This window comes from Corella eumyota, chromosome 1 (genome assembly GCF_963082875.1).
Source record: "Corella eumyota chromosome 1, kaCorEumy4.1, whole genome shotgun sequence".
In the NCBI taxonomy this organism is placed as follows: domain Eukaryota; kingdom Metazoa; phylum Chordata; class Ascidiacea; order Phlebobranchia; family Corellidae; genus Corella; species Corella eumyota.
In genome coordinates this window covers 6903831-6929803 of record NC_137490.1, presented here as the reverse complement: position 1 = coordinate 6929803, position 25973 = coordinate 6903831, and the positions used below count along the sequence as shown (strand labels likewise).

The following is a 25973-nucleotide window of genomic DNA, read 5'->3' as shown; positions in this document are numbered from 1 at the left end:
TTATTTTTTTAAAAAGAACAATTAAAAATTGATTTTGATGGAAATCAGTTAAATGACAATTTAAAAATTACAGATTTTAATTGTTTTAAACAAGCTGAGAGCAGTAAAGTAAACAATAATTACCTAATTAAAAGGGAGAATTTATTAGTTTTAGGAATTTTTTTACTTGTCTGTTAACACTATTTCAGTATTAAGGTATTTTATTTAATACTGTAGGTTTTATCTTTTTTTTGTTCTGTTAATATGGTAAAATTCAGTCAGTTAGTATTTTTAAATTTTTGGACAAATTTTTTGCAGAGTATTAAAACCAGTTTTAGTTTAATTATGATTATTGGAAGAAAAAAACGCAAAGAAAAGGATTTGCTACAGTCAAAACTATATTTGAGCAATGACAGTAATTCGGATCCAGTTTTACTGAAGTCCCCACTTCACCTTCCTGACCCTCACCACTTTCCAAACCCAGTTGTGACCAACTTTAAGAAAAACACCAACAATAATGGTATCGGTAGTACTCGAAAAAATAAAAAATATAAAAGACTGAATAGCAACAGTGGAGATAAAACTGGTTAGGAATGCATAGTATTTTAAGGTCTTTTCACTCCATCAATAATTTTTGCATGTTGAGTCTTGCCGTGATTGCATGAAACCTGACAATAAGGAGTTCCCACAGTTAGGATTTTATACAGAATTTACAATGATCCAATTACAATTTTTATTTTTATTTTTTATTTAAAAATTTCTCATTTAAAAATTTAAATAATGATTTGCTATGTTTGACATTTATGTGATGTTTAAACATTATTTACTATTAATATTTGTTTATTTTTAAGGTAAAAAAGAAAACCGTGACAATACAAAAAAATCATCTATTCCAGGTAAATGTAGCCAGAAAATACATAAAATTTAAAAATACTAGAAGGCAATAAACTTATTATAAATGTTTATTGTAACAAAATTCTGATTGTGAATATAATATAACAGTATATACAATGTTGATGAATCACAGTGTTATGAATAATGTTTGTTAAAATGCACAGCACACACACACTAAATAGACCTAAGCTAGCTGCATTGTTTACGTACAGGCACCAACGACTCAGTGACTTCAGTAAAGTCATGGAATAAGCGAGGAAGTACTGAAAGTTGGGAGAGTATTTCTGGCGGATTTTTGGAGACCTTGCCAGCTCAAATACAAGGTTAGTACCTCAATAATGTTGTGTAGTATTAATTTGTGACAGGTAGTATTAATTTGTGACAGGAATACCATTAGGTTATAGACAACTCTAGTTAAGTTATGTAAGACTCTAATTTAATCGAGTTTGCATGGCTATACTATGATGTAAAATTTTAGATTAGATTTTGATTAATAAATATAGTCTATTTTCTTATCCTGTACATACTGTTAAAAAGTTATTTGTGAACTAATTTCCATATTATAAATATTGTTTTATTAAAAAACCCGATAACCATATTTCCACTTGTTGTGAAGTTAAACTTTGAATGGAATTGACGTCTTCAAGTACATGTCTGTAGCACTTTCACTTTAATAGTTGGTTGATAAGTTTTTCATTAGTTTCTCTTTACTATAAAAATGGTAATAATATAAATGAAAAATATAAATGAAAACTTTTATTTATTATTTAATTAACTTTTAACTTGTGTTAAAATAACAAGACAGTAGAAATAATTTTCCTACAGATGGTTTATAGTTTCATGTTTAAATTGTGTATCATCATCTTGTTAATGTACTGTTCTTTTATTTAAATAAATTATTAACATGACATACATTCAATTTTTCAAAAAACAACTAAATAAAATTAAAAAAAAAAAGATTGAAAAAAAACTAATTACCATGTTTTTATGACTTCAAAATTTTCTTTGAAGTAGCGTTGGTTGTGTGGCTATATATTTATTTTAGTTATAGAAAATCAAAAATTTTCATGGGATATTAATTTGCACTATAAATGTTTTAAGGTGAAAGTGGAGATCAAACAATAATGTACCCAGCTGAATATAGCCTTCTAGGAAATGCCAAACATCGAAGAGTATCAGCCCATCGAGTATCCTACAGGTGACATTTATTATACAAAATTTTCTAACACATTAAAACCTAAAAATAGGATTAATTTGGTCCAATTATGTTTATTTATTAATGTGTAACAGCTTGTTGAGCTCTTTTACTTTCTATATCAATCGCAAAACAAAAATAAGATAGGTTTTTAGTTTTTAGTAAGTAACAGTGAGTTTTCTGAATACGTTCTAAAGAATCAACAAAAAGTAATTAATTTTAATTCATACTGGTACCTATATAGTTTAAAAGGTCTAGGGGATATTTATTTTGATTGACTTCCCTTGTACTTTAATTAAGGAATTAATAAACCCAACAGAAGGCCCTGCACAAAATGGGATTTCATATTTAATAATTTATGAGATTTGTGTAGTTTAATGTGGGATTTTCATGTTCCGCAATGCATTATTCGACCATCGATAATTCAAATTTTCTGCTAAAAGCTACTTAAATAACTTGTGAAGGGGAGTAATGTATTGTTAATAGTTTACAAGTCATGATATTACTAAAAACTCATCTGATATAAATCCTTCTTGAAATCTATTTATAATCCTAAAACACAATAGTGCTTTGACAAATTAGTCAAATCGTTGGGCTAAAAATAGTTAGTGTGGCATATTACTTTGTATTATTAATTGCCTAATAATTTTAGTAGACTGGATTGAATATCTAAAAGCAATTAATGATTTATATATTCTATGAGTAACATATAAGTTTATAATTCGATTAAATTTATTTGATCTATAAATTATACATGAGTTTAAATGTTTCTTGATACCGAAGTCGACTGTTGTCATGTATGCTTGCAAAAACGACAAGTTTTTGAATGATAAACTTAATCCACGTTTTAAATAAACTGCTTTAAAACAATTGAAGTTAAAATGGAATTATGTACGAGAACGTTTTAATGACTTTTAAGCACACAAGGTACTTCCTTACTCGCGCATTGTAGTGATATCTAAGTTTTACAATGTAAACAATCAAGTAGTTTACTTTGGAAATTGTGCAACGTCGGACAATATTTACCTAACACATATATACAGGCTATTAGCCGGTATTCATATTCGTCGTAAAACTATTCGTTTGTGGAGTGACCCACGGCTTCGTACAATTTACATTGGAAGTTTGAAATTGTCTGTTCTAAAATCATTGATTTTTGGCTGACTGAAACACACACCGGTTTGATTAATTTTAATGCAAAAAACATGTTTTTGGCTTGAAATGAACGACAAACACAGATTCACTTAACGTATTAGCAAATTTAGTTGGACATTATACCCTCACGATACGGCAATTTATTTAAATTTTATTTTAGTTTTTATGCGTCTTATAGTGAAAATAAAAATTGTGTGAATCTATTTATGACCCTTCCGTTTCTGGTTTCGTGATGTAGCGCATTGAGCGTAATTAAGCGTTGCCTTGTGGTCGGTCTTAGGTTGGCGTGTTATGGCTCTCCCACTCACTAATACTAAGACCGGATAAGCTCATCTATACACAAACTATTCATGCTGGCCTCGGTCGGAAGTTACGCTGTTACCAGGATTCTGCATACATGCCTGAAGTCTTATGACGTGGTGTGCACTTTATTCAATTGCGATATGGAGAAATATGAACGTTTTTGCGACGTTTGTAACGCCGTTATTTGAACAAAATAGGCCGTATTTTTTGCCCGGTTTTTTGATGTTGTTGTTACTAAAGTTATTTTTAGATTAATTGCCCTTTTACCTGCAAAAATGTTAAGGAATGATCTAGTTAAATTGAATTAAGTTCGATTTTTTATCGAGTGGTTATATCCAATTTGTGATGTTTGATTTTGCCATATCGATTTTATTGACATAATCTAAAATGAAGAAGTACACAAACAATTTTTATAACAGCTAGTTTTTTTTACTTGGACTTAGCTAATTCACTGGATCATTTTTAGGCAAACCGAATAACAGCCCATGTAAATGTTTTTTATTTTTGTTTTGCCTAACCTTATCAGGTGTTTCTCTAATTTTACCCAATGTATTTCTTTTCATGCACCAAACAAAAATGCCAGGGTGATTATTTAAGCCACATCTAAACACCGTTACACGACGTCGGGTTTAGCCTATTGCTTATGTCTGAAAGCATGGTCAAATACTTAGTATTTAGGAGTTAGTAGTAAGAGGTCACGAACCACAAATATGGTTGTTATTTTAGGCTTTTTGTGCAAATTCAAAATTGCGTTTTTGTGGTTTTTTTATTAAACGGTCATATTGATTTTTATTTTCTTACGAAAAAAAAATTGTATTAAATATTTATTTTCTATTAACGTTATTTCTTAAAAAAAAATATTAATAGTTTTTCCAATTTTGGGGCCATTTAAAATAGAACTACACAATAGCTGGTAAATTTATATTGCAATATGGCTTTGTGTATTCTACCAAAAAAAAACAATAATTTCAATCGTAAATTCTTCTACAGCGCATAGTAGTTATCGATTTTGTTAAGGATTTTTCTTTTTGTTCAAGGCTTAAGTAAATATACTTAAATTGATACTATTTTTATATATTGAATTGTTATACTGGATTGTATATAAATATGCCTGGGTCCAATGGAATTAATTGCGGTTTTTATGTGACAAGAACTAATAAAATAAAAGCAATGTGCTTGGTAAATATTAATCTTGTAATTGGATGATTCATTGTAGGTGTTTTTTTCGGTTCTTCGATTCTAGCACAAAAATCTATTTTTATTTTACATTTTCTCCCTTTTGTTTTACGTAATTTTGATATATCGGTGCTTTTTATAAAAAATCCTGCGGCTTTTTTGGGAGGTGATTTTGTAAGCATTTATTTTCGGAAAATTGAGCTTGTGTTCTTAAAAAATTAAAAATTAAACAAGACACCTAAAAAGGGTTAACACTACATTTTAAAAATAATTTTTGTTTGATTTTTGGAACAATAAGCAAGTGGCTCTCTGTCAGTACGGCATCTTATAAAATCAATATTTTATGCTTATAAATAGAATAACATGTCGTGTGCGACAGCTGTAATGTAAAACGAAACTGAATTGTGTAACATGTTTATTTAGTTTTGCAATACACTTATATACATGTTGATAATATTGATGAAAAATGTGATTTTACATCGTTTTGGTGTTGTAAGCTCAACTTGTCTTTATGTACAAATTATAATTTTTTAATAAGTTAACTAAACTTAAATATTATTAAAATCCAATGTGAAACTTAAAATTGTGAAACTGGTTCCATTAGCACTGGTTTCATTAGCTGGTTTCATTAGCACAGTATACATTTTAAATATATATTTAAAACAAAGTTTAATTTAAATTTGGTAATTAATAAATGAAAACATAATAAAAAATCACACGACCCAAAACCTACCAAAAACAACGCGATTCTTCACGACCGCCGGTGGGCAGCAGATATCGCCTGTTTTACCTCGCGGAAGTACGGCTTTGTTGACGTAGCTTACTTAGGCCAGCATTGTCTGCGCTCTATCATGCATTGATGGACTTTTTGTAGTGACGACATGCAATTACTAATACTTTGTTTTCGCGCCAGGTTATTTATTTAGGGTTAACAGTGGCGCTAAGGTGATTAAGCGTTTAGTTCAGGGCTGTGTGCGGTGTATAATTATCACCAGTGGTTGCTATTAAGATTATGTATAACCGCATTTAAAGTTGGTAATAAACAATTAATATTTTACTAATGTATTTTGTGAAAATGAAGTTAAATTTTGTTTAAATGAACAAATTCAGTTTGAAATAGAAATTAGTTTAGAAGATATTAAATTTAAAAAATACAAATTTTGATAAGTTAAAATTGTTTTGCTTATATTTTTGCACTGTCTAATTGATTGATTAATTGGTATTATTTTAGTACTACGCATAACTGTATATCATACAGGCAAGCAATATGTATGTGGTGTTGCAAAAAAAAACAAACAAGTAAAGCAATAGTAAGTTTTGTAGGGTTACTTACATGTAAATGAGTTTACAAACAAAGTTAAGTAACCAGTGGTTACACCTTACCCTGTATAACCTTTAACTGTGTCACATAGTAATTTCAAAGTATACCTTTAAACCGCCAAAACAAAAATGACCTTTTAGAGGTATCAACCACGTTAAAGGGCGAACAAAATCTCTCTTTTAATGGCATCTTCGTGGTTCTTTTATTTCCCATTTGAAAAGCGTGGCTTAGGGCTTCGTTCACGCATGGCCAGAATTCGTTAGGAAATGTGCCAGTGTTTTGTATTTAAAAGTTTATTTTGGTACTCTTCTAAATAATTAATTATGTGTTCTGACATTTGAATGAAATATGTGAGTGGACTTAATAACATGTTTTTGGGTTGGTATATCAACATTAAGTATAAGTAAGCGCCGCTCGTGTTACATTTTTTAAATAAGAAACATTATGTTTTATTTTTAGCGTAAACGTGTTTATTTATTAGCTTAATCTTATATCTCTTATTTAGAATATGCGTCAGCTTAATTGTACAAATTGATATAAATTATTTAGACAGCTAGATTAAAAGTTTTTATTTAGCCAGTAAGAAGTTTTTTAGTATTTTGATAAGGTATTGTAAGATGCGCGGGAAAATTATTTTATGTATAATTTTATTTAAACAATTTATGTAACCAAAAATAGTTGTTTTATAATTTTAAATAAAAAATTTTCGAAGACATTTTTCACAAAAACTGGAATTTTTTTTACAAAAATTTTAACTTAGTTTCGGTTCGTTTAACCTTGAAACGCTGACTCTTCAAAATGTTAAACAAGATTTTCATTTGCAATGCAGATCACTTATTTAGTGACGTCACTCTTTAAACAGTTTTTTTAAAACAAGAATAAGCTAAATAAGTATTAAAGTTAGTTATGCAGACCGTTAGAAAAACAGTGGTTTGTTATTTTTTGTTATGTTTTTAAGTAGCTAATTATGATCACTCATAATGAAATTATTTTGCTAACTTTCTATTTTAAAATTCATTTTTCTTTCAATATTATCCGCTTTTTAGTCATAGCTTCTTAAATCCGAGGAAGTGCCATTCACTTGTGCAATTTTAATCAAAGATTGCAGTTTCTTTTTTAATATAAACAGTCATAGGTTAATTATTTCTTAAGTGGCTGTAGATAAATGCCAAATACCGGTTTAGTGCATAAAGCCAAAATAACATACTAGAAAGGTGTTGGTATTTTTGTGTACTGGTTTGTCAATTAAAGAACTGAATACTAATTTAAATTAGCTTAAGCAAATATCATTACAGTCATTCTTTGTTTTCTGCAAGCTAATTAGTCACATTTGAGTTGTTTTGTTTTCGCACTTTAACATGTAAGTTGTGTCATCGATTTACGTCATCAATATTTGATTTCGCTTTTAAAGCCTAATTAGAAAATCTTGTCAGAAACGTTAATGGTTGAAAGGTTTCGTTGTTTTCGGTTGACCTTAATCCAGCAAAAAGGATAAAAGTTTTTTTTGACGTTTTTATAACTAGCACCGCTAAGTGTTATTTGGTCAAGCAATAACGCGGCCTAAGCGACCGAATAAAGTACCTAAATAACCTGTCAAAATTTTTTTTCAAAATTTTTATATGCTTTAAAAATTTTAAATAACATTTTATTTTGCTTTTTTATATCGACTAAGCTCCAAGTCTAAACAACTTACCAAAACAAAACCGTTTAACTCTTTAGATGTTAATCTCAATATAGAACCACTTAAGTGCGGACTCTTATTTATTCAGGTACTTCGCATTGAACCAGTGGGTCGAATACTTTCTCTTTTATTTCGAAAATTATTTTTTTGATTAAATTTGATTGGACAGGGTTGACTTTATTAAGTTTCAGTTCGTACTACCTGTTCCAAGTAATTCATAATTTAGTTCTAAGTATTTATTTTCTGTAATAAAGATTCAGGAAAAAAGGGAAATATAATAGACGATGATAAAACGTTTGGCTTTATTGTTCAGGTTTTAGAAAACAATTGATTAATTCGTTCTGGGTTGGCCTGAAAAATACAATAATGATTGAATGTACATGTATATATGTTTAGATCAGTTGTAAATATGGTTTGCAGTACTTTTAAGTATAAGGGTTAAACCCGAATCTTAATGATAAGTAGCAATTTTAAGCTTCGATCAGGTTATAAGCTAGGCAATTAAAGTTAAGTTGTTTACAATACGTTGTTTTATGTACTAATATATGTCAAACAATATTACTGCATAATATTTGATAAAATGGTAGACGACATCCCCTATTTACCGAAAACCATATGACTAAATGAACATTTCTCCAAAAACCAAAATTTCAAAAGTGACTTTCAACCGAAATTAAGGTCTAATTATTTTTAAAACTGCAATTTACCGAAGTCCAGGTCGAGATTTTTTTAAAGATATAAGGTTAAAATAAAAGGGAGTAAAATGTCTGTAAAATAGCGGTTTGGGGTAAAATGCTTTTCGGTCAAATTGTTTTCGGTAATATGACAGTAATCCAATGCAGACACAGGTCGAAAGACTGTTTTGGTATTTACCTTTTTCTTGTTGTCATTTTTTTCGTTTGCCGCTGACCTTACAATGTTATTGTCATTCACCCTCTAATGTAAATTATAGATCTTGAGATATTTCGAAAAAGCTTTATTTTTGAGCCTAAAGGTCGAATGTAATGTCGCCTGTCGTTAATATGCAATAAAGTCTTTATACCAAGTTGTTATTTTTTTGCATAGTTCACCGATGATTTTTGACATTTTAAACAATTTTAGGCCGGGCTAGCTTGTGTGGTAAAATTAAAATGTCGCAGACGAGTTTTTTTTCGCATAAACGTTATTGAAAATGTCAAGTTTTGTACAAATTTTAAACATGATTTTTTGGAAAGGTTGAGCTTACCGTTAAAAGTGAAACTTGTATATTAGCAAGAACTGTTTGTGATTTTACTATTTATGATAGCAAGAATTTACATTTTGTAATTTAAAAATACTTGATTAGGGCCTAGGTGCATGAACTGTTTACCGATGATCGCAAATAGATTTAAAATGCAAAAAGGTCCTATCACCTGATAAACGTTTTGTTTAAAATTTCGAGGTAATTTTGATTATTTCTCAAAAAAAATTTACACTCTATAAATACACGGTAAATATTTTAGTCGAAACGTTAATATTCTCTCGCTGTTCTTTTTACGATATTGATCGTATTATGATAGCTTATTGATTGCCAATTGTGGAATAGTAATGTATTTATCAACGCTTTTGAAATTCTTTCAATCTTAAGGGTAAATGTATAGATATCGGTTAGGAAAATAGCAAGCTAAAAATGAAAAATTACAGTTCATGTTATAAATATGTAAAAAATAATTTTTTTTGATAATTATCGGTTTAGCTTTGCTTGAGAATTTTTGCTGATTATCAGTTAATTTTGGTGCATGACTACATATCGACGTATATGCTACAAAGATGCAACTGTATTTTGATGTGACCTGTTAGTTCAGAATTCCAAATATTCTTTAGGCAGTTGTTTAATACGTTGGTGATATTTAGTAGTAAAAATATTGAATTTTTTTTTATTTGCAAGCTAAACTTTAAATATTATTTGAAAAGCTAAACTTTAAACTTTAAAATTTTAATTACCAAACTTAACCAGTGTAGTATTATATTACTACACTATTAATTCTATGTTATTGTGAATAATAGTTTATTGTGGTACCTTGAAGTTGGATTTTTTTTTAGCAACCGCTTTATAAATATTAGGCTTGGCTTGATAGTTAGGTAAAATTTCGTGATTTTTTTTCTTTGCGGTTGGTTTTTAACATTACATAAGCGCTATATGGATTAGGTGAACAGCAGCCAGCCTTTGTACATGTGTTTAGAGATGTTATCAGCATTGTATGGTATATAAGAGCCTTTATATTAAGTGATTTATTTCTGTAAGGAAAGGTTAAGTTTTAAATTGTACAGTCAATACATTGTTTTTAAAGGTAAAAATAGAGCTAGCCGTTTTTTAAAGACATTTTGTTGATATTATTATTTTTTAGTGTCTTAGATGTAATTCTTAAACTTGCACTGCCTATATAGCTTTAACTGCCCACTTATTATTGCAATAAAATACGAGGATTTATCCGTAGTTGGAGTATTTAATTTGGATATACAAACTTGGAACTCCATTTAAAAACAATGGCTACCAAAATGGAGTTAGAAATCGAAGAGCAAAAAGCATTGGCCGCTTACAATGCTCGGCTAAGTAACAGACGCCGTAGCTCAGTCACCTTTAGACCCAACGTGATGTCAGGTGAACAAACTGTGACGTATCAGCGTAGCTCTAGTAACCCTGTGATACCGAACAAACCAATGGTGAGCAGGCTAGAGCGGCGTCGCAGCGCGGTAACATTTCCGTCGACTTACCGGACGCTCAGCACGTCCTCGCGGTCTCGTAACACCGTGCAATCTGTTACCTCAATGTCGTCCGCCGTATCCACGGATCAGTGCTGTTATCATCCGCGGATTCGAGGCATCAACAGGCATCCGCGTGGGGATTGGTCCACCTTGGTTAAATGCATGACAGCAAAGGAACACGGGGAACGACTCAGTGCCACCGAGATTATCATTCGAAAAAGCTTGGAGTAGGTGCAAATAGCTTTTTGACTTATAAACGATATTTTATTGATGAGTAGGCCCAAAGGATTAAATTTTATTGGCATTTCGTTTTATAACCTTATGTAAAAGCACTTTTAATGTTTATTTCTCGTCTGCAATAAGCCATTGGTATTATATAATTGCATAGGAAACATACTTTATGTAAAAGCACTTTTAATGCATAGTTCTCGTCTGCAATAAGCTATTGGTATTATATAATTGCATAGGAAACAGAAAAATATTCAAATTAGGTTTAATTTGTTGGTTGATAATATAAGTAGGATATAATCCATATTTTAAGTGTTAGCAATTAAAAAAAGAGGCCTAAACAATGTACTGCACCACCATTAGCTCAGCATTTAATTACATTAATGCTCGAAAAATTCCAATAAATAGGTAAGGTAAACTATTGTATAAGTAATGGTATATGTAAATATAAGTTCTCGTGTAATACGATATATATACACTGCTGCAGGGTATAGCAAATTTAGCAAGTACTAAAATACCTTTAAGGGCGTTTATTGGATTAAAAATCTAGGCAGCGAGCTTTTCATGATATTTTTATCAGTTAAGTTCCTTAAATAGCCGAATCTGTGTTCTTGAAGCTATTTTGGTTTAAAAATATAAATTCTTCACGGATCAGTTGATTTTTGGCAAAAAAGTCGAAGTCACGCAATAGCCCTGGGTCAAACTGACTTCAATATATAGAAAATGTTGTATACTGTGGTTAGCGTATTATAGTTTGCCGGTAAACTTATGTAGGGGGGGATCAAGTGGGGTTCTATACGAGAAATAGTGCATACACAAGTATAACTATAGCCTAAAGGATGTCTAAAATTTTTGACTAGGCCCATGGTTTTAGCTTAATTGGCATTCAAACATTAAAGTCAGTAAAAATAGTTTGTTATACTGAATTTTTTTCCTACACCTAATTATAGCATGTTTCAAATTCGCAGTTAAAAGTCCAAAACGACAATAAAACCCTGCGCAGCGTTGTTATATAACAGACGCGAAGCTCTATATACGATTTACACACTGGACCGAAAGGTATTAGCTATTGTTACGACTCATGAATAGCAAGCGTGGGCTTTAGGAAAGTGGTCATAACATTTTAAGTTTATGGAATATTTATATTAAAGGAAAGTGCCAGATATAAATGAAATAATGTTAACTGGATTTACTAAGTAAGTTTTGTATTAGATGTTTAGTCAGTTTTTGCTATACTAAAAAATAGTGTAGTTTTTTACTTTTTATAAAATTTAATTTTGAAAAAATTATGCTGTTTTAAAATATTATTTAGTATTAAATTACTTCCAAAATAGATAAATGCTTACTGTTTACATCGAAAAATACAATGTTATAGTATCTAATACAATATTATTCAATAATTGGCTAATGATGACATTTTCTACAAGTTTTAGGCCAATTATGATATATAAATATATATGTAAACTCATTTTTACTTAGTTGTGTATTATTTCAGAAAAGCGATTCAGAAAGCTGGTTATAACATGAACGAATTAGACATTTCATCAACATTATCACCAACCATGCAAAGAAAAATTGTGCAAAAAGATGAGGTGGACTGGTCGGTAAGTTAATAGATAGAAATATTTTTAAATTTGTATTCAGTAAACTGTAAGGACTACTGAGTAAATACAAAGTGGGTGTTTTATGTTAAAATCTATTGTCATTTGTATTTTATAAAATACATTGGCTTTCTAAAGATGTGTGTGTGTGTGTGTGTGTGTGTTACTTTTTGTGTGTTTGCGTGTGTTTACTTTTGATCGCCTCTTTTCTATTTTTTTGAGAAATGATTTATTATTTAACTTAAGAGGGGGTAATTGTTCTAGCTCTTTAAATTATTGATTAATTATATGTTTAACTCAGAAAGGAGACTAGTACTTGTTTAACAAGTGTTGTGTGCTTTTCCAATTGCATTGTAAATCACCTATATAACAAGTTTTGAATAATGGAAAATTAGATTAAATATGAAAATTTCTGTGACCTCCTAATTTTTTTTAGTCAAAAAGTTAAAATTATTTTTGCTATGTTTTCTACAGGAATCTGCCTCTTGTGATGACCATATATGGGCACCCACAAGTGCTTCTGGTGACCTCTGTTACGTTGGCGAAAATTCATGCTCGGTAAGTTAACGTTAAATATATGCTTGTGTATGTAATATACGGTATAAATAATAGGCCTCCTCTAAAGCGTTATTTAGGATACTGTGTTTTAAGGTATAAAATTATCTCTTACTATAAAGGGTGTTTGCAATTTTCATTTTGCATAAAAGTAAACAACATTAAGTTAGGGCTTCTTATTTTATGCTTAGATAAGCAAAACGTGCTGTAGTAACAAATTGCAATGACGTGCTATGTCAATATACCGTAGACATGTAAAAAAGAGTCGTTACTTCTATCTTTACGTCAGAAGTCGTCAATTAAATTTTAAGTGCGCAGTTTATAAAAAGCCAATATAATTTTCGTATATAAAAGTTAGGATTGAACAAAACTAGAGTCAACATCGTAAATGACGTCAAAGAACCATGATATGCTAGTTTTAATGTGTTTTAATTTTAGAAATACTGGGGTATTTTTACTGCATAAAGTACATATCATGACGTTGATAAAATTAAATTATTTATTTTTAGAGGAATGTCGAAAACAATTAATAAGAATTTTTGTACAAATATACTTTTTTCTAATATACATATTTTTTACACTGAATATACAATTATTAATGAAAACAATATATATTACATTGGTGTATTTTTGCGTTTAAAACCAAACAACAAAACAAAAATAATATATGACATTAAAGTATAATTTTGCAAATTATATATAACATAGGCTTAGATGGCTTTTTGAAGATTTAAATTAAACTTATCATTTTAACTTTTTTTTTGTAGAAATCTGGTACTAGAAAGAAATGTAGTGCTTGCCATATAGTAGTTCATGACAACTGCTTCCCTCAGCTTGTCAGGGTAAAATCGAGTTAATAAATCATAAGTTTTTTGTGCTTTAAAAACAGTGGTAACTGTTAACTTAATTCTCAAACGCATTAATATTTCACGATTTTATGTCTGAGGTCGAACAAAATATTTTAATTTTTGAATTTTATCTTTCTTTTTTTTTTAAAATGAATTATTTGCCATTAAAATATAGATCAAAAGGTCGTGAAGTGAATTTATCATTAATTATCCAACTCGAAAATGACGTTTTTGTTATTTTTGTTTTCAGATTGGCTTTCGATGTAAAATCACATTTCGAGAACCGACCACCAGAGGCGCTAGAGAGGTATGTAAACATGTGACGTCATTTGGGGTCGTTGATTATTTATTTTTAAACCCCATTAGTAGTAAAATGGACAAAACATCACTAGTTTTTTTCATATTATAAAACTACGCACGTCTAAAATGCCAAAAGTTGAATTTTTTTTATTAAAAATAAAACGTTTTACGTCAGTATTGGATTGAAAAATATGTCGACCTTTATATTATTTTGATACCTTGTTGTGTTATCATAAAGTGTCCTGGATAGATATAAATGTTTTTAAATAAAATGTTTGGTCGGCCCTTAGTATATCGTCGTGCAAAACATCATTTGTGTACAATCCCCGTGACGTCATTACCAGTTTAATGTAGGTTATGCCGAGTAACAACATTCTTTTATAGTAGACAAAATTATTCGGCTCATTTCATGAACTGGATAATGGCATTTTGATATTATTTCGAAATTTTAACTAAAAAAAAATTTGATTTTCGTATTTAAAAATGCTTTTGATTGTTAATTTTTTTAAATTTTTTTAGAATCTTGTTGTTCATCATCACTGGGTACATAGAAGAAAACAAGAAGGAAAATGTAAATTCTGTGGAAAGGTAAATTTATTTTCCTAAAATATGTGGAAAAATTAAATATAATTTACACCTTTATGTTAAAATTGCCTGCAAAATAACTTTAACTATAACGACTTAATGTTCTCCTGTGCTATTATAATACCATAAATAATAAAACCCACTATTTTTATTATATCCCCCCCCCTCCCATATTTTTCTTCTAGTAGAACTAATATAATTGTTAAGACTGAATTTTTAACTTAACTTTATTTTTTTAATTCCTAAAATTGTGATTTCGAAATTTTTGCAAATCATTCCTAGATTTGTATTTAAAACCACGGTATTGTTGTTTTGGTTTGTAGTTGCAGGTAATTATAATACTGTTATTTTTGCAGGCATTTGAGAAGCGGTTTGGGTTTCGGGAAGCGACCAAGGTAAAAAAACACTTACATCTTAGTGCTTTATCTACGTCATAATATCACAGCCATACGTCATTTGTATTCTGTGTTTAAAAACTGGTTACGCGCAGTTACCTTTAAAAAGCAATAGTTAACTTATTAGCTTGACCTGTTTGCTGAGAATTTTTGAAACAACATCCTAAAAGTTAAATTTAGTTGTCGACGTCATTGCAACGTCAGAACATTTTTGTTGTTTTGCAATGAAATATAATAAACATAGTTTTATATACAAATTGTTTAATATCATAAAAATACAAGAACAACTATGCAAATTAATTATCAGTACCCTTAAATTATTTTTAAATACAGTTTATAATTTAGTGCAGCTATAAAAATTAAAAAAATATATAAATCCTTTTTTTTAGATTGTTGCGATAAGTTGTTCTTGGTGCAAAGAAGCATTTCACAACAAAGTAAGTTGTTTTCAGATGCACAAAATCAATGAACCGTGCACGCTGGGCAGTTTCTCGAAGAGTGTTGTACCCCCGACTTGGATTCTAAAGGTATTTAAAAGTAATAATTCTGTATTTTTTTTTACATTGAGTTATATTCTTTATAAAAGCCTAAGGTTTAATGTCATGGCATAAACTAACACATTGACTCTTTAAACTAATATATATTCAAACAATTATAATAATATATATTCAAACAATCATAATACAATTTTTAATAACTTATTTACTCTACTGTAGTATACATATATATTATCCATGTATAAAAAAGGCGTAAATTACGCATTACGACAGAGGCAAAAATTGTGCTTTTTGTATTACCTAATTTAATTATCCGTTCTACTAAATGTAAAACTTGTTGAGTAAACCGGATTTTGTTAAATTAAAGCTTTACAACATTTTGTCAACAACCTTTTTTACGGGGTTGTGAATACTGGAATTTTCGCTATTTTGACTATGGGTTATTTTTTAGGAAATTAGGTTACTTCTTTGTGTGGTTGATTTTCTATTTAAAGTCGTCTTACCTGAAAAATATAATTTAATTTTAAATAATGGTGAAAAATTATATTTAGAATTCTAAAAAAATCGTAAAGTTTGTGTTTTTACAGTCGGTGAATTTTTTACTTCAAAATTATCTTAATTTAAATTTTTAGAATTCACAGAAGCAAAAATCGCTTCGGAATCGTTCAAAAAAGAAAAAGGGATCAACTGGAACCTGGAGGAAGAGGAGTTCGAAAGAGAGCAAACCGAAGACGTTTGTTCTCCGTCCTCTCTCCCACCAGGCGGCGTTTGTGTCACCAACTCTTGTTTTTATCAACCCAAAAAGTGGAGGAAATCAGGTAATTTAAATTATTTTTTAAATAAATATTTTAATTTGATGTTGTTAAATTAAAAAAAGAAAAAAAAACTGATTATTGACAAATTTTGACAATCAAAATCATTTCTTTATTGTAAAAGCTTTTATATTTAAAATCCATAAATCATATACCTAATATTCTGCAGTTTTGCACAGCAACCTAATAACCACCATACTGTAATATTAATGAGTTTGAATTTCCTCCAATTTCCGACTTATTTAATTATTGATATTTTAGCACAACACACAAGGTTAATTCTATATGATAATACTCAAATTTTGCAGACCAACTTCTGTAATACGATATTTCTGTTTTTGTGGCTGAATTTAAAACGTAGTAATGTTATATTAAAGGTATTAAATATGATGTTTTTGTGCAGGGTGCAAAGTTGATGCAATCTTTTTTGTGGTCACTCAATCCCAGACAAGTATTCGATCTGTCGAAGGGCGGCCCACAAGAAGCGTAAGTGTCACTTTATTCAATATACGGATTTTTAAATATATATCCCTTTTATATTTAATATACCTATGTGTTAGTATTTAATTTTAACTAAATAAACAACAATTTCTGTCGCATTTGTACCAGTTAGTTAAGTGCCTGCTAACATGCTTAACTTTTACCAATGTGGCTGATTATCTATTTTATATAATACTAGCAATCTATTTGGTATATTACATTTTAAAATAGTAATGTGTGGTGTTTTTTGTCTTCTCGGAGCAATATAGGATTTGAGAATTTTAAAATAACGCTGATCACGGCTGTAAAAATTTGCAAAATTACCTTCTGTTAAAAAATAACATAATATGGGTTTGGTTAATTTAAAATGCATGAGTTTGATAAAAACATAGACATTTTGTTGCTTGTCATAGGACATAACATTTTCAATTATTCATGAGCTATTTCGACAAGTTGAAAATACGATTTTGTCAATTCTATATTAAGATACAGTTATGACCAAAAAAACAATTTGTTGTTTGTTTTCTAGTTTTACCGTAGTAAACTTAGTAAATATTTTTATTATTTAACGCTAATTTGCATATTCTTAATTAGTTCTCTAGGGAAAAGGAACTGTATTTACCTTATAATAACATATTTTGGTAGTTGCCCAATTTTAAAAATACATTTAAAAAAATAAATTTACTGATTTTTTTTATTTTGTTTTTAGTTTGGAGTTGTATCGTAAAGTACCCAACCTTCGCATATTAGCTTGTGGTGGAGATGGTACTGTAGGTTGGATATTGTCTGTGCTTGATAAATTAAACATGTCCCGACCTCCTCCGGTCGCTATACTACCTCTTGGCACCGGGAATGACTTGTCCCGGACCCTGAACTTTGGACCGGTAAGTTTGCGGGTTCTTTTTTGGCGCACAACGACGTCTAGCGGATGTAATATTTAAGAAGTTTTAATTTTACATCTTTTTGTATTTAATGCCGTGAAAAAATATAAGAACTTTATTGTTTTTATCTAAAAAAAAAATTTTTAAATATTTAAAAAAATAAATTTTCCCCCCTCCAAAAAAAAAAACGTTTCTACGAAAACCTTTAAATTAAAAAAAAATTAAATCCAGGGATACACGGATGAATCGATCCAGAAGATCATTCAGGGAGTGGAGGAAGCAAAACTTGTTAAACTCGATCGCTGGAAGATTATTGTTGAAAAAAGCGAGATTCCTAATTACCAGCACCAAGACGATGAGGTACAATTGCTTAAATAACGTCATTTAATTCCAGTGACGTCACCTTGTGTTTAATTTTGGGTGTGGTGTAGTTTATAACGTTATTTAGGCTTATTTTTGGTTATAACGCCATTTTGAGTTAGATTTTAATTATGACGTCATTTATTTTTTGTTTTGACGTCATATTTTAGTAGGTTGTGATTAAAACTTAACATTATTAATGAAATTTAGTTATGACGTTTGTTTTAAATTTATTTTAAAATTAGTGTTAGTAATTTTGGTAATGGAGTCACAAACTGCAAGTTCAAATTAAAAATATACGAAGGAATTTGATATTCAGTCATTTCTTTTATTTTTTTTGTAAAATTAATTTTTCTTTTGTTGTAGATGATGGAAGACGGTGTTGACAAACTGCCGCTAGATGTCGTCAACAACTACTTCAGCATTGGTTCAGACGCCGCAGTATCGTTAGATTTTCATAACTCAAGAGGTAAATAATTACAGATATTTAAAAAAAAATTTTTTTCTTTTTACGTGATTTTTCTCAAAAAGTAAAAAATTTTTTTTCTGCTTAAAATGTCTTTAAGTCCTTATTGGAATTTGAAAAAAAAATTTCGTTATTTTTTAATTTTGATTTAATTTAAGCTTCGAACTTTAAAATATGTTCTTTTTTTAATGTTAATTCGTATTTTAGAGGCCCATCCAGGTAAATTTAAAAGTCGATTTGGAAATAAAATATTTTATGCGAGAGCCGGAGTACAAGAATATGTAACACGTGATCATTCTAAAGATTTATCAAAGCACATGACTTTATTTGTAAGTTGAAAGTTTAAAGATTTTTTTTTATTTTTGATGTTTGAAAAAATAAATATTAAAACTTAAAATTTAAAAAATAGTTTTTTGTCAAATTTTTTTTTTCTAATTTAAAACAATTTTTTTTTCTAATTTAGTGTGATGGCAAAAATCTGACCCCGAAAATCCGCGAATTAAAACCTGTCTGCCTGATCTTTCTCAATATACCGCGCTACAGCTCGGGGACTTGCCCTTGGGGAAACCCCACGGGAGGAGAGTTCAAGGCCCAGAGACACGATGATAGATTGATCGAAGTGTTGGCTTTCAGTCTTAACCAATTGGTGAGTTTTAAATACGTAGTTAATAACTAAAAACGTGTGTATCTATGATGGTTTGATCTCTTGCGATTTTTAATGTATATGAGCGTCGTTTTATTTAGCACGCTATGGCGTATATTGTATATTAGTTATAAAGGTCGTATCTTATTTACATATAAAGTTAGTTTGTGCTTATAAAAAATGTAGTGATTAATAAAAAGAGTAAAAGTGCAGGCTATTAAAATATATTTTCTTTTTTGTATGCGTTTATAAAAATTCACCTAACATTTTTTAAAACTTATAATATTTTAACTTGTTTTGTAACTGATTCGACCTAAACTGAAAGCCTTGTTAATTTTATTTTAGTTAAAATTTTTTATTGATTTTTTTTAATTGGTTAGCTTTAATATTTGATGTTGTTTATATTTTTTTAAGGGTATGTTATTTGTGGGAGGGCATGGTGATAGATTGTGTCAATGCAGATCAATTTTAATGAAAACCACCAAAACATTTCCAATACAAGTTGATGGTGAACCTTGCAGGTAAATTAGTTTTTTAATATTGATGAAATTTTATTATATAAATGTGATTTTTTGATTTTTTTGTGGGTTAAATTATGAATAAACAGCAGAAATCAAAACTAAATAGAATTTTTTTTGCTAAAAAGTTAAAGATATTTCTAAATGCTTTTGTTAAAAACGTTAAAATTAAAATTAAAAAAAAATTAAATTTAAATTAACAATTGTACTTGAATTTTAAAATGTACTGTGTTACTTATAACTTTTATATTTTCTTTAATAGTTATGTGTAATAATTAACATAATTATTAATTATTTAATTTTGTTTAATTTTTTTTGGGTTTAGATTGAATCCCTGCAACGTAAAAATCGAGTTTTTCAATCAAGCAAATATGCTTCAAAAATTAAAAAGAAGAGCTTCCATTGCAGTAACTGAGTAAGTTACATATCCAAAATTTATTAATAATATTTTTTGTTTTTTTACGACCTAAAACTAAATTTTAAATGCCTAATAGTTTTTACATATGCTAAAGGTAATATTATATTGACATTTGGTTATAAGTATAATGTTATAAATATTATTTTTATAGTGGTCACGAGCAAGTTAAAGTAAAAGTTAATGTTATTGGAAATGAAGAATATCAAGAATGGAATGGAAAGAAGGAACGCCTCTGTTCGACCTGTAAGAACTCATACCTCTTTATATTAACAATTTTTATAAACCAAAATGACAGAATTAACTAAATGTACTAGAAAAATATAAATGTTATTTAAAAAATTTTCTTTTATTAACTCATTTTGTTCAATATTTTGCATTGTGTAGAATACATAGTTTTTAAATTTTGATTCTTTTTTCTTTGTTTCTAGCTACTCCACTTTTAGTTGCGGTTGTTGCGAGTACCGCAAATTTAGAAACTGTTCGTTCTTGTTTAGAAGCTTTAAACCCTGTAAGTAATAGTAATATTTATATTTTAAATTTTACGATATTAGCCAGTATTTTAATTAAATTTGCATTAAACATTTTTTTTTTATAATATTTTTTAATTAATGTTTTTTAATTAAACCTTTTTTTTTAAGGCCGACAGAGGTTCAGATCCATTATCAGACCAATGGATGTTTTTGGATGGTAAGTTTTTTCGTTAATTTTTTATAAACTCTGTTATAGTTGCCTAAAACTTCTTGTTTCACCATTTTTTTTAATTGCTATAAAAAATATCGGGCTTTGGTTATAAATGTTTGTTTTACTTTAATTTTTAAGTGTATAAACTATTAAAAAGTTGGTTATTTTGTACTTATTTATTTTTATTTTTTTAAGCTATAAAGGTTTATTATTTTGAATAAACTTTTTTTTGCTGCATTTGGTTAAAAAATTCTGTAGATGAAAACATGTTGGAAAAAAAAATTGACACAATAAAAAAAATTAGATTTAAAAATTTTTAAATTTTTTTTAAATACAGCGAGCGATGCCGACAAGTTTTACCCCATCGACAAAAGTCAGGAAAGTCTTCACATCCTCCATGATGTTTTCACTCCAGATCGTGAACTTTATATTCTGGAACAACTTCATCAAGCTAACTCACGAAATTCTTCCACTCATGGGGTAAATGGATTTAAATATAGCAATAGCAAAAAAGTAATGTCATATTCCGGTAGTGTGGTATACCGGTCAAAAGGTTTCGAGTTCGAGCCCTACCGATACCACAATATTTGCCCTTGAGGCCCCCGTTTACAGATAGCTTAATAAAAACACAACAGAACACGATTTAATAAAATATAAACAACATTTTATTTTAAAGGTGGTGGATAAAAGTGGCATTTTTAGCGTGTTACACTCAGTATCTGTTTACTTTAACAGAAATAAATATTTTTTTTTGTTTTAAAATTATGAGTGATTAAATTAGTCAAGAACAAACGAGTAACCGCGTGATTTATTTTAGTTTCAGCGTGCCCATCAAGTTTCGACACGTCATGATTTTAGGACACGTGTTCACAGCGACCCAACGTAAGTCAAATTTGCTAAAAAAAGTGTGAACCCTTTAATTTTAAATAAATTTTAATTTTGGCAAATTCTATTTTTATGCAAAATTTTTAATGTTCATAACTGGTGACTTATTTTAGAATTTTTTTTATTATTTGATTTATTTTAGAAGTAAACTGGAAGCAGCAGCGACTAAAGTTGGTTTCTCAAATCATTCTTCATTAACCTCTCTAAACACAGAACTACCGAATGATTTTGGAGCACCTTCGCTAGACGTCGTGTTCGAGCACACCGCCGAGACCAACGGCGTGACGTCGTCTGAAGATGCGACGTTACTCGGCAACGTTGAAGACTACGTTGTGATGGACGAAAGGATATCCTCAATTAACTCTGAGCACTTTTACTCGGCGCAAACTTCGTTGATAGATGGCGCTGTGCCTAAAATATCCACTGAACCAAAAACTGAGGCGCAGCAAAGCGTGGATTCGGGGATAGGTTTCTTACCGTCTTCTGGCGACGGTTTGTTGTCACCTGACGACAACCGCGCGGTGTCAGAAAAAAGTTCGGCCTCTACGAAAACGGCCTCGGTTACTTCGTCCCCCGCTTCTGCGTATAACAAGGTAAATAAAGATTTTGGTGATTTTTGGCCATTATTAATTTAAAATTGTTTTATTGTATTGTTTGTATTTGTAAAAGTTGTATTGTTTATATTTTTTGTGTAGTTGTTTGTATTTTATTTTTTTTGTAGTCTTTGCTTCTATGCGAAAGCGACTGTTCGTCCTATTCGACTTCCAGCAACGAATACCTCGTTGCCGAGGATTTTGCATCGCCACTAGATGTCGTAGCAGGGAAGAGTGTTGCTAGAAATAAATCGTTTATGACCCAGCGATCTAATTCCAAAAACCAAGGTTTAGCCGCTGGGGGTGAAAATATGCTTTTAGGGGATTTTGTTAGGTTAGTTAACTGTTTGTGCTTATTATTAACCTAATTCATCTTAATGGTAAGATAGTGCGGTTTATCGGTTATGAATTTGGTTCCTGTCCCATATGTTTCGGGTTCAAATCTCACCAACGCCAAGTTAATTGCCTTTGAGCCTGGTCTTCACAGATGATCATAAGTTAAAAAACAAACATATTGATTTTTATTATGTTGTGAAGCTATTTTTTGATATTTTTTTAGCAAATTAGCATTGGAAGATAACAAAAAGGAAAATAAACAAAAACCTGAAGAACCGAAACCTACAACTAGGTAGTTTTTTTATTATTTTTATATTTTATTTTGAATCACAAAACCAGTTTTTCACAACGTGTGCACGTTTTTAATTTTTGAAAAGAGGAATTTTAATTGATTTTTATTTTAAGTATTTAGGTATTTTTGTATATTTTTTGTGATTTTAATTTTATTTGGGGAACCTTTTTTGCTTTATTGTTATTACAGTTCTCCTGATTCTAGCCCAATGTTGTTAAGTGATTTTGTTAAAGGAATGGGGAATGGAAATAATAATAATACCAACAACAGTTCTAATTCAATAGACAAGGTAAAATCATTCTGTTAAAAAATTTACAGCAATTTATTAAAACAAATAATAACTTAATGTTGTTTTTTTTTTTAAGAATTCTTTACCGAACAATAAAGAAGATCTTCAATATTGGTAAGCTTTTTTATTTTTAAACATTTAGAGTAACATATCATATAATTTCTAACATTTGAAATATAAAGAAATATTTGTCAATAAGCTTTCATACTTTTAATAATTTTATTTTTCTACTGCACAACGTTTATATATTAATATAAATAAACCATTTTTTTCTCGGGTATCTGCTCACAATGCCTTTTGGTCGAATACCCCAAAATTTTAAAAACGACATTTTTTTGTTTAAAATTTTTGGAGAAATTAAAGGGTATTATTTAAAGAATGGTTAGGGTGTTAACGGGTTAATAAACATGTGACATTGTTAATAAAATGGCGTTTATGGTTTTTGGCCAAATGTCTGTTCGGTTGAATGGTTTTCGATCACATGAGCAGAAAACATATTTTTTAAACAACATTCACCTAAAACCACCACCTAAACATTCAGGAGAAAAATGCTCTTCGACGCTTCAAAACGTGGCGATGTAACCAAGCTTATGCTGGCATGTAAACACGGTGTTAACATGTGTTTAAAGGACGAAGAAGGATATACTGTTCTACATCATGCCTCCAGGTTTAACAACGGAAAAGTGGTGGACCACGTGCTCAAAAATGGTAAATGTTTTTTTTTGTCTGTTTTAAGAAATATTTTATAAATAAACGTACTTTTTTTACATATTTAAATTTAAAATTTTACTATTAATATAATACATTTTTTGACTACAGTAGTTTGTATTTAAAAGTTTGAATTTTGTTTAATCATTTTTTTGCGGTTTAGGTTCAAAGGATTTGATTGAAATGCCGGACACTACGCGGCAGCAAACAGCCTTGCACAAAGCGGCATGGTATGGTCACGTGGACATTTGTAAGAAACTTTTACAAGCAGGTGCTTCGCTTACCTCGATTGATTTAAAGGTAGGTAAACGCAAATTAAGCGACGATTAGCCTGTTTTTTTAGTAAAGTCGCTGCAAGAAAGAATTAACTGTCATATACCAAAAATGAATTTGCCAAATAGGCATTTTACTAAAAACGCCATTTTATGGATGATAACACATTTTCTATTAACTTCTCTTATTTTAATTCTACTCTTGGAATTGCCTTTTAACCTTAAAATGTCGTTTTTGAAACTTAGATTTTCGGGAATATTATTATTCAGTCAAATAGTTTTCGGTATTATGGGCGAATTAAATGGGTAAACTTACTTTTAGTTTAAATCTAATATTTTCCCGCTTTTGTAATACAGGGTCATACCCCAATTGAACAAGCAAAAAAAGCTGAAATTCCTGAACTGGTCGAACTCCTTATTCAAGCGCAAGGCTCCAGACTAAAAAAGAACCGATTAAGCTGCCACGAGACCGACTTATAGCTGGCATACTGCCACAACTCTGCTTAAACTTTTGCTCGATAGTTAAAAAAATTCGGACCAATACTATAAACGATGCAGTATTACCTTTCTTGTCCGTATGCAGTTACGTTCTGACATTAATTTGTTCCAATCTGACAGTGTTTTTGTTTTCAAGCATGTAGCGAAAAATGTCCGACGTTATTTTTTCGACACTGACTCTTGCCCGACAATACCACTTTTTCAGTGTCGATATTTTTTCCATGTATTGTTGTATGATCTTAGGGCCGTATTACATTTTCTGCGTGGTAGCCTCTTTTTCGTACTATCCTTTTTTACCTTAGTATTTTTGTTTTTTAAATAACTACATAGAAAAAATTGCCGAATTTAAAGTTGGGTTTTGACTGTTTTTCCCGATTCTTCATTTGACAGTCGCTGTGACGTTATTTGATATCAATGACGTCATCACTGTAAAGCGATAACATAATAACTGCCGAAATTGTTATGGCGTTTTGTAGGTTTCAAAAAGTCGATTTGTTAATTTGCCGAAAGTTTTCCCCTATTTCTAATGCTTAAAAATCAAGGTTACATCGACGTACTCGGTTTCATAGTTTGTGCTTTAATCGGTTCGAAATAAATCCGCCTATATCTTTTAATCATTTGTTTAGCTTACCAACTTCCCACTGTATTTTTCTGTACTACGTCCCTACGTTTTCAACCTTTACGAAACTGAGCCTACCAAGTTTATGAAGCGTTCAAAATGTTTGGTATAGGTGTGTTTAATTGCTGAAATTGGGTTGTTTTTCTATTGGCACTTAACGCTACTTTATTTTTTTGTCGAGTCATAATACTTACAATCTATACGTCGTATATTCTATTATTATTTGGTTACTAGACAGGTCGATCTTTTTTTAATTTTATTTTTACGATTTCTGTGTTAAAAAGTTGTTTAGCGTTTCTTGTAAGTCGTTGGTTTTTCTACTTTGGTACTCTTTATAAGTATTCCGTTTTAAATTGCTCGAATTCTAAATTGTTTCGTCCTATTTTGTGCAATAAATCTTAGAAACCGTGAAATCTTGTTTTTTTTATTTTACCGACAAACAGGGTACCAAAAGTAACTTAATAATAATGGCCGTTTTACTTATGGATATTTCTATTTAAAGCAGTGGTTCTTAACCAAGGGGCACGCACCCCAAAAGGGGGCGTCAGGTATTTTCAAGGGGGGCAAAGACCTAAATTCAAATTTAAAAATTTAGCACAAAAAAGTTGATAAACAGATCTTAGCACAAGAGTTTATGTAGTCATTAAGATAAGCATAACTTCGGTAGAAAGAGGTAACTTACAGTAGTCATTTTACTGCAGTTAATTAGATAAATCGACAAAAAAATTCATTTTATACGTATTAAAAAATTGAGAGGAGGGAGGCTTGAAGGGTATTATTAATAC

The 25973-nt window shown here is 29.8% G+C and overlaps 1 protein-coding gene across 3 annotated transcripts; it reads left to right on the top strand.

The window, feature by feature from the left end:
* Nucleotides 1-306: 306 nt before the first annotated feature.
* Nucleotides 307-25593, top strand: LOC145743902 (diacylglycerol kinase zeta-like). 3 transcript variants are annotated; one of them, XM_082561968.1, is made up of 33 exons: nucleotides 307-565; nucleotides 831-875; nucleotides 1086-1196; nucleotides 1975-2071; nucleotides 12152-12260; nucleotides 12732-12815; nucleotides 13580-13654; nucleotides 13911-13967; nucleotides 14480-14548; nucleotides 14902-14940; nucleotides 15330-15467; nucleotides 16070-16255; nucleotides 16653-16735; nucleotides 17439-17613; nucleotides 17842-17970; nucleotides 18337-18439; nucleotides 18644-18765; nucleotides 18900-19082; nucleotides 19494-19600; nucleotides 19923-20012; nucleotides 20167-20258; nucleotides 20444-20523; nucleotides 20654-20702; nucleotides 21034-21176; nucleotides 21514-21578; nucleotides 21724-22174; nucleotides 22303-22508; nucleotides 22734-22802; nucleotides 22992-23091; nucleotides 23168-23205; nucleotides 23633-23799; nucleotides 23963-24099; nucleotides 24429-25593. In XM_082561968.1, exons 1-33 carry the CDS (start codon nucleotides 325-327, stop codon nucleotides 24549-24551), a joined length of 3963 nt encoding a protein of 1320 aa, XP_082418094.1. In that variant the 5' UTR covers nucleotides 307-324; the 3' UTR covers nucleotides 24552-25593. The 3 variants fall into 3 exon arrangements, with proteins under 3 accessions (XP_082418094.1, XP_082418102.1, XP_082418111.1); XM_082561976.1 differs by lacking the exons at nucleotides 307-565; nucleotides 831-875; nucleotides 1086-1196; nucleotides 1975-2071 and adding an exon at nucleotides 10056-10655; XM_082561985.1 differs by lacking the exons at nucleotides 307-565; nucleotides 831-875; nucleotides 1086-1196; nucleotides 1975-2071 and adding an exon at nucleotides 10593-10659.
* The last annotated feature ends 380 nt before the right edge of the window (nucleotides 25594-25973 follow it).

Excerpts from the sequence above, each read along its gene's own strand:
- LOC145743902 (XM_082561968.1), top strand. The coding sequence starts at position 325 with ATGATTATTGGAAGAAAAAAACGCAAAGAAAAGGATTTGCTACAGTCA. Across the intron at positions 12,816-13,579 it reads TTGGCGAAAATTCATGCTCG|AAATCTGGTACTAGAAAGAA; the intron begins GTAAGTTAACGT and ends TTTTTTTTGTAG. Across the intron at positions 16,736-17,438 it reads AAGGGCGGCCCACAAGAAGC|TTTGGAGTTGTATCGTAAAG; the intron begins GTAAGTGTCACT and ends TTTTGTTTTTAG.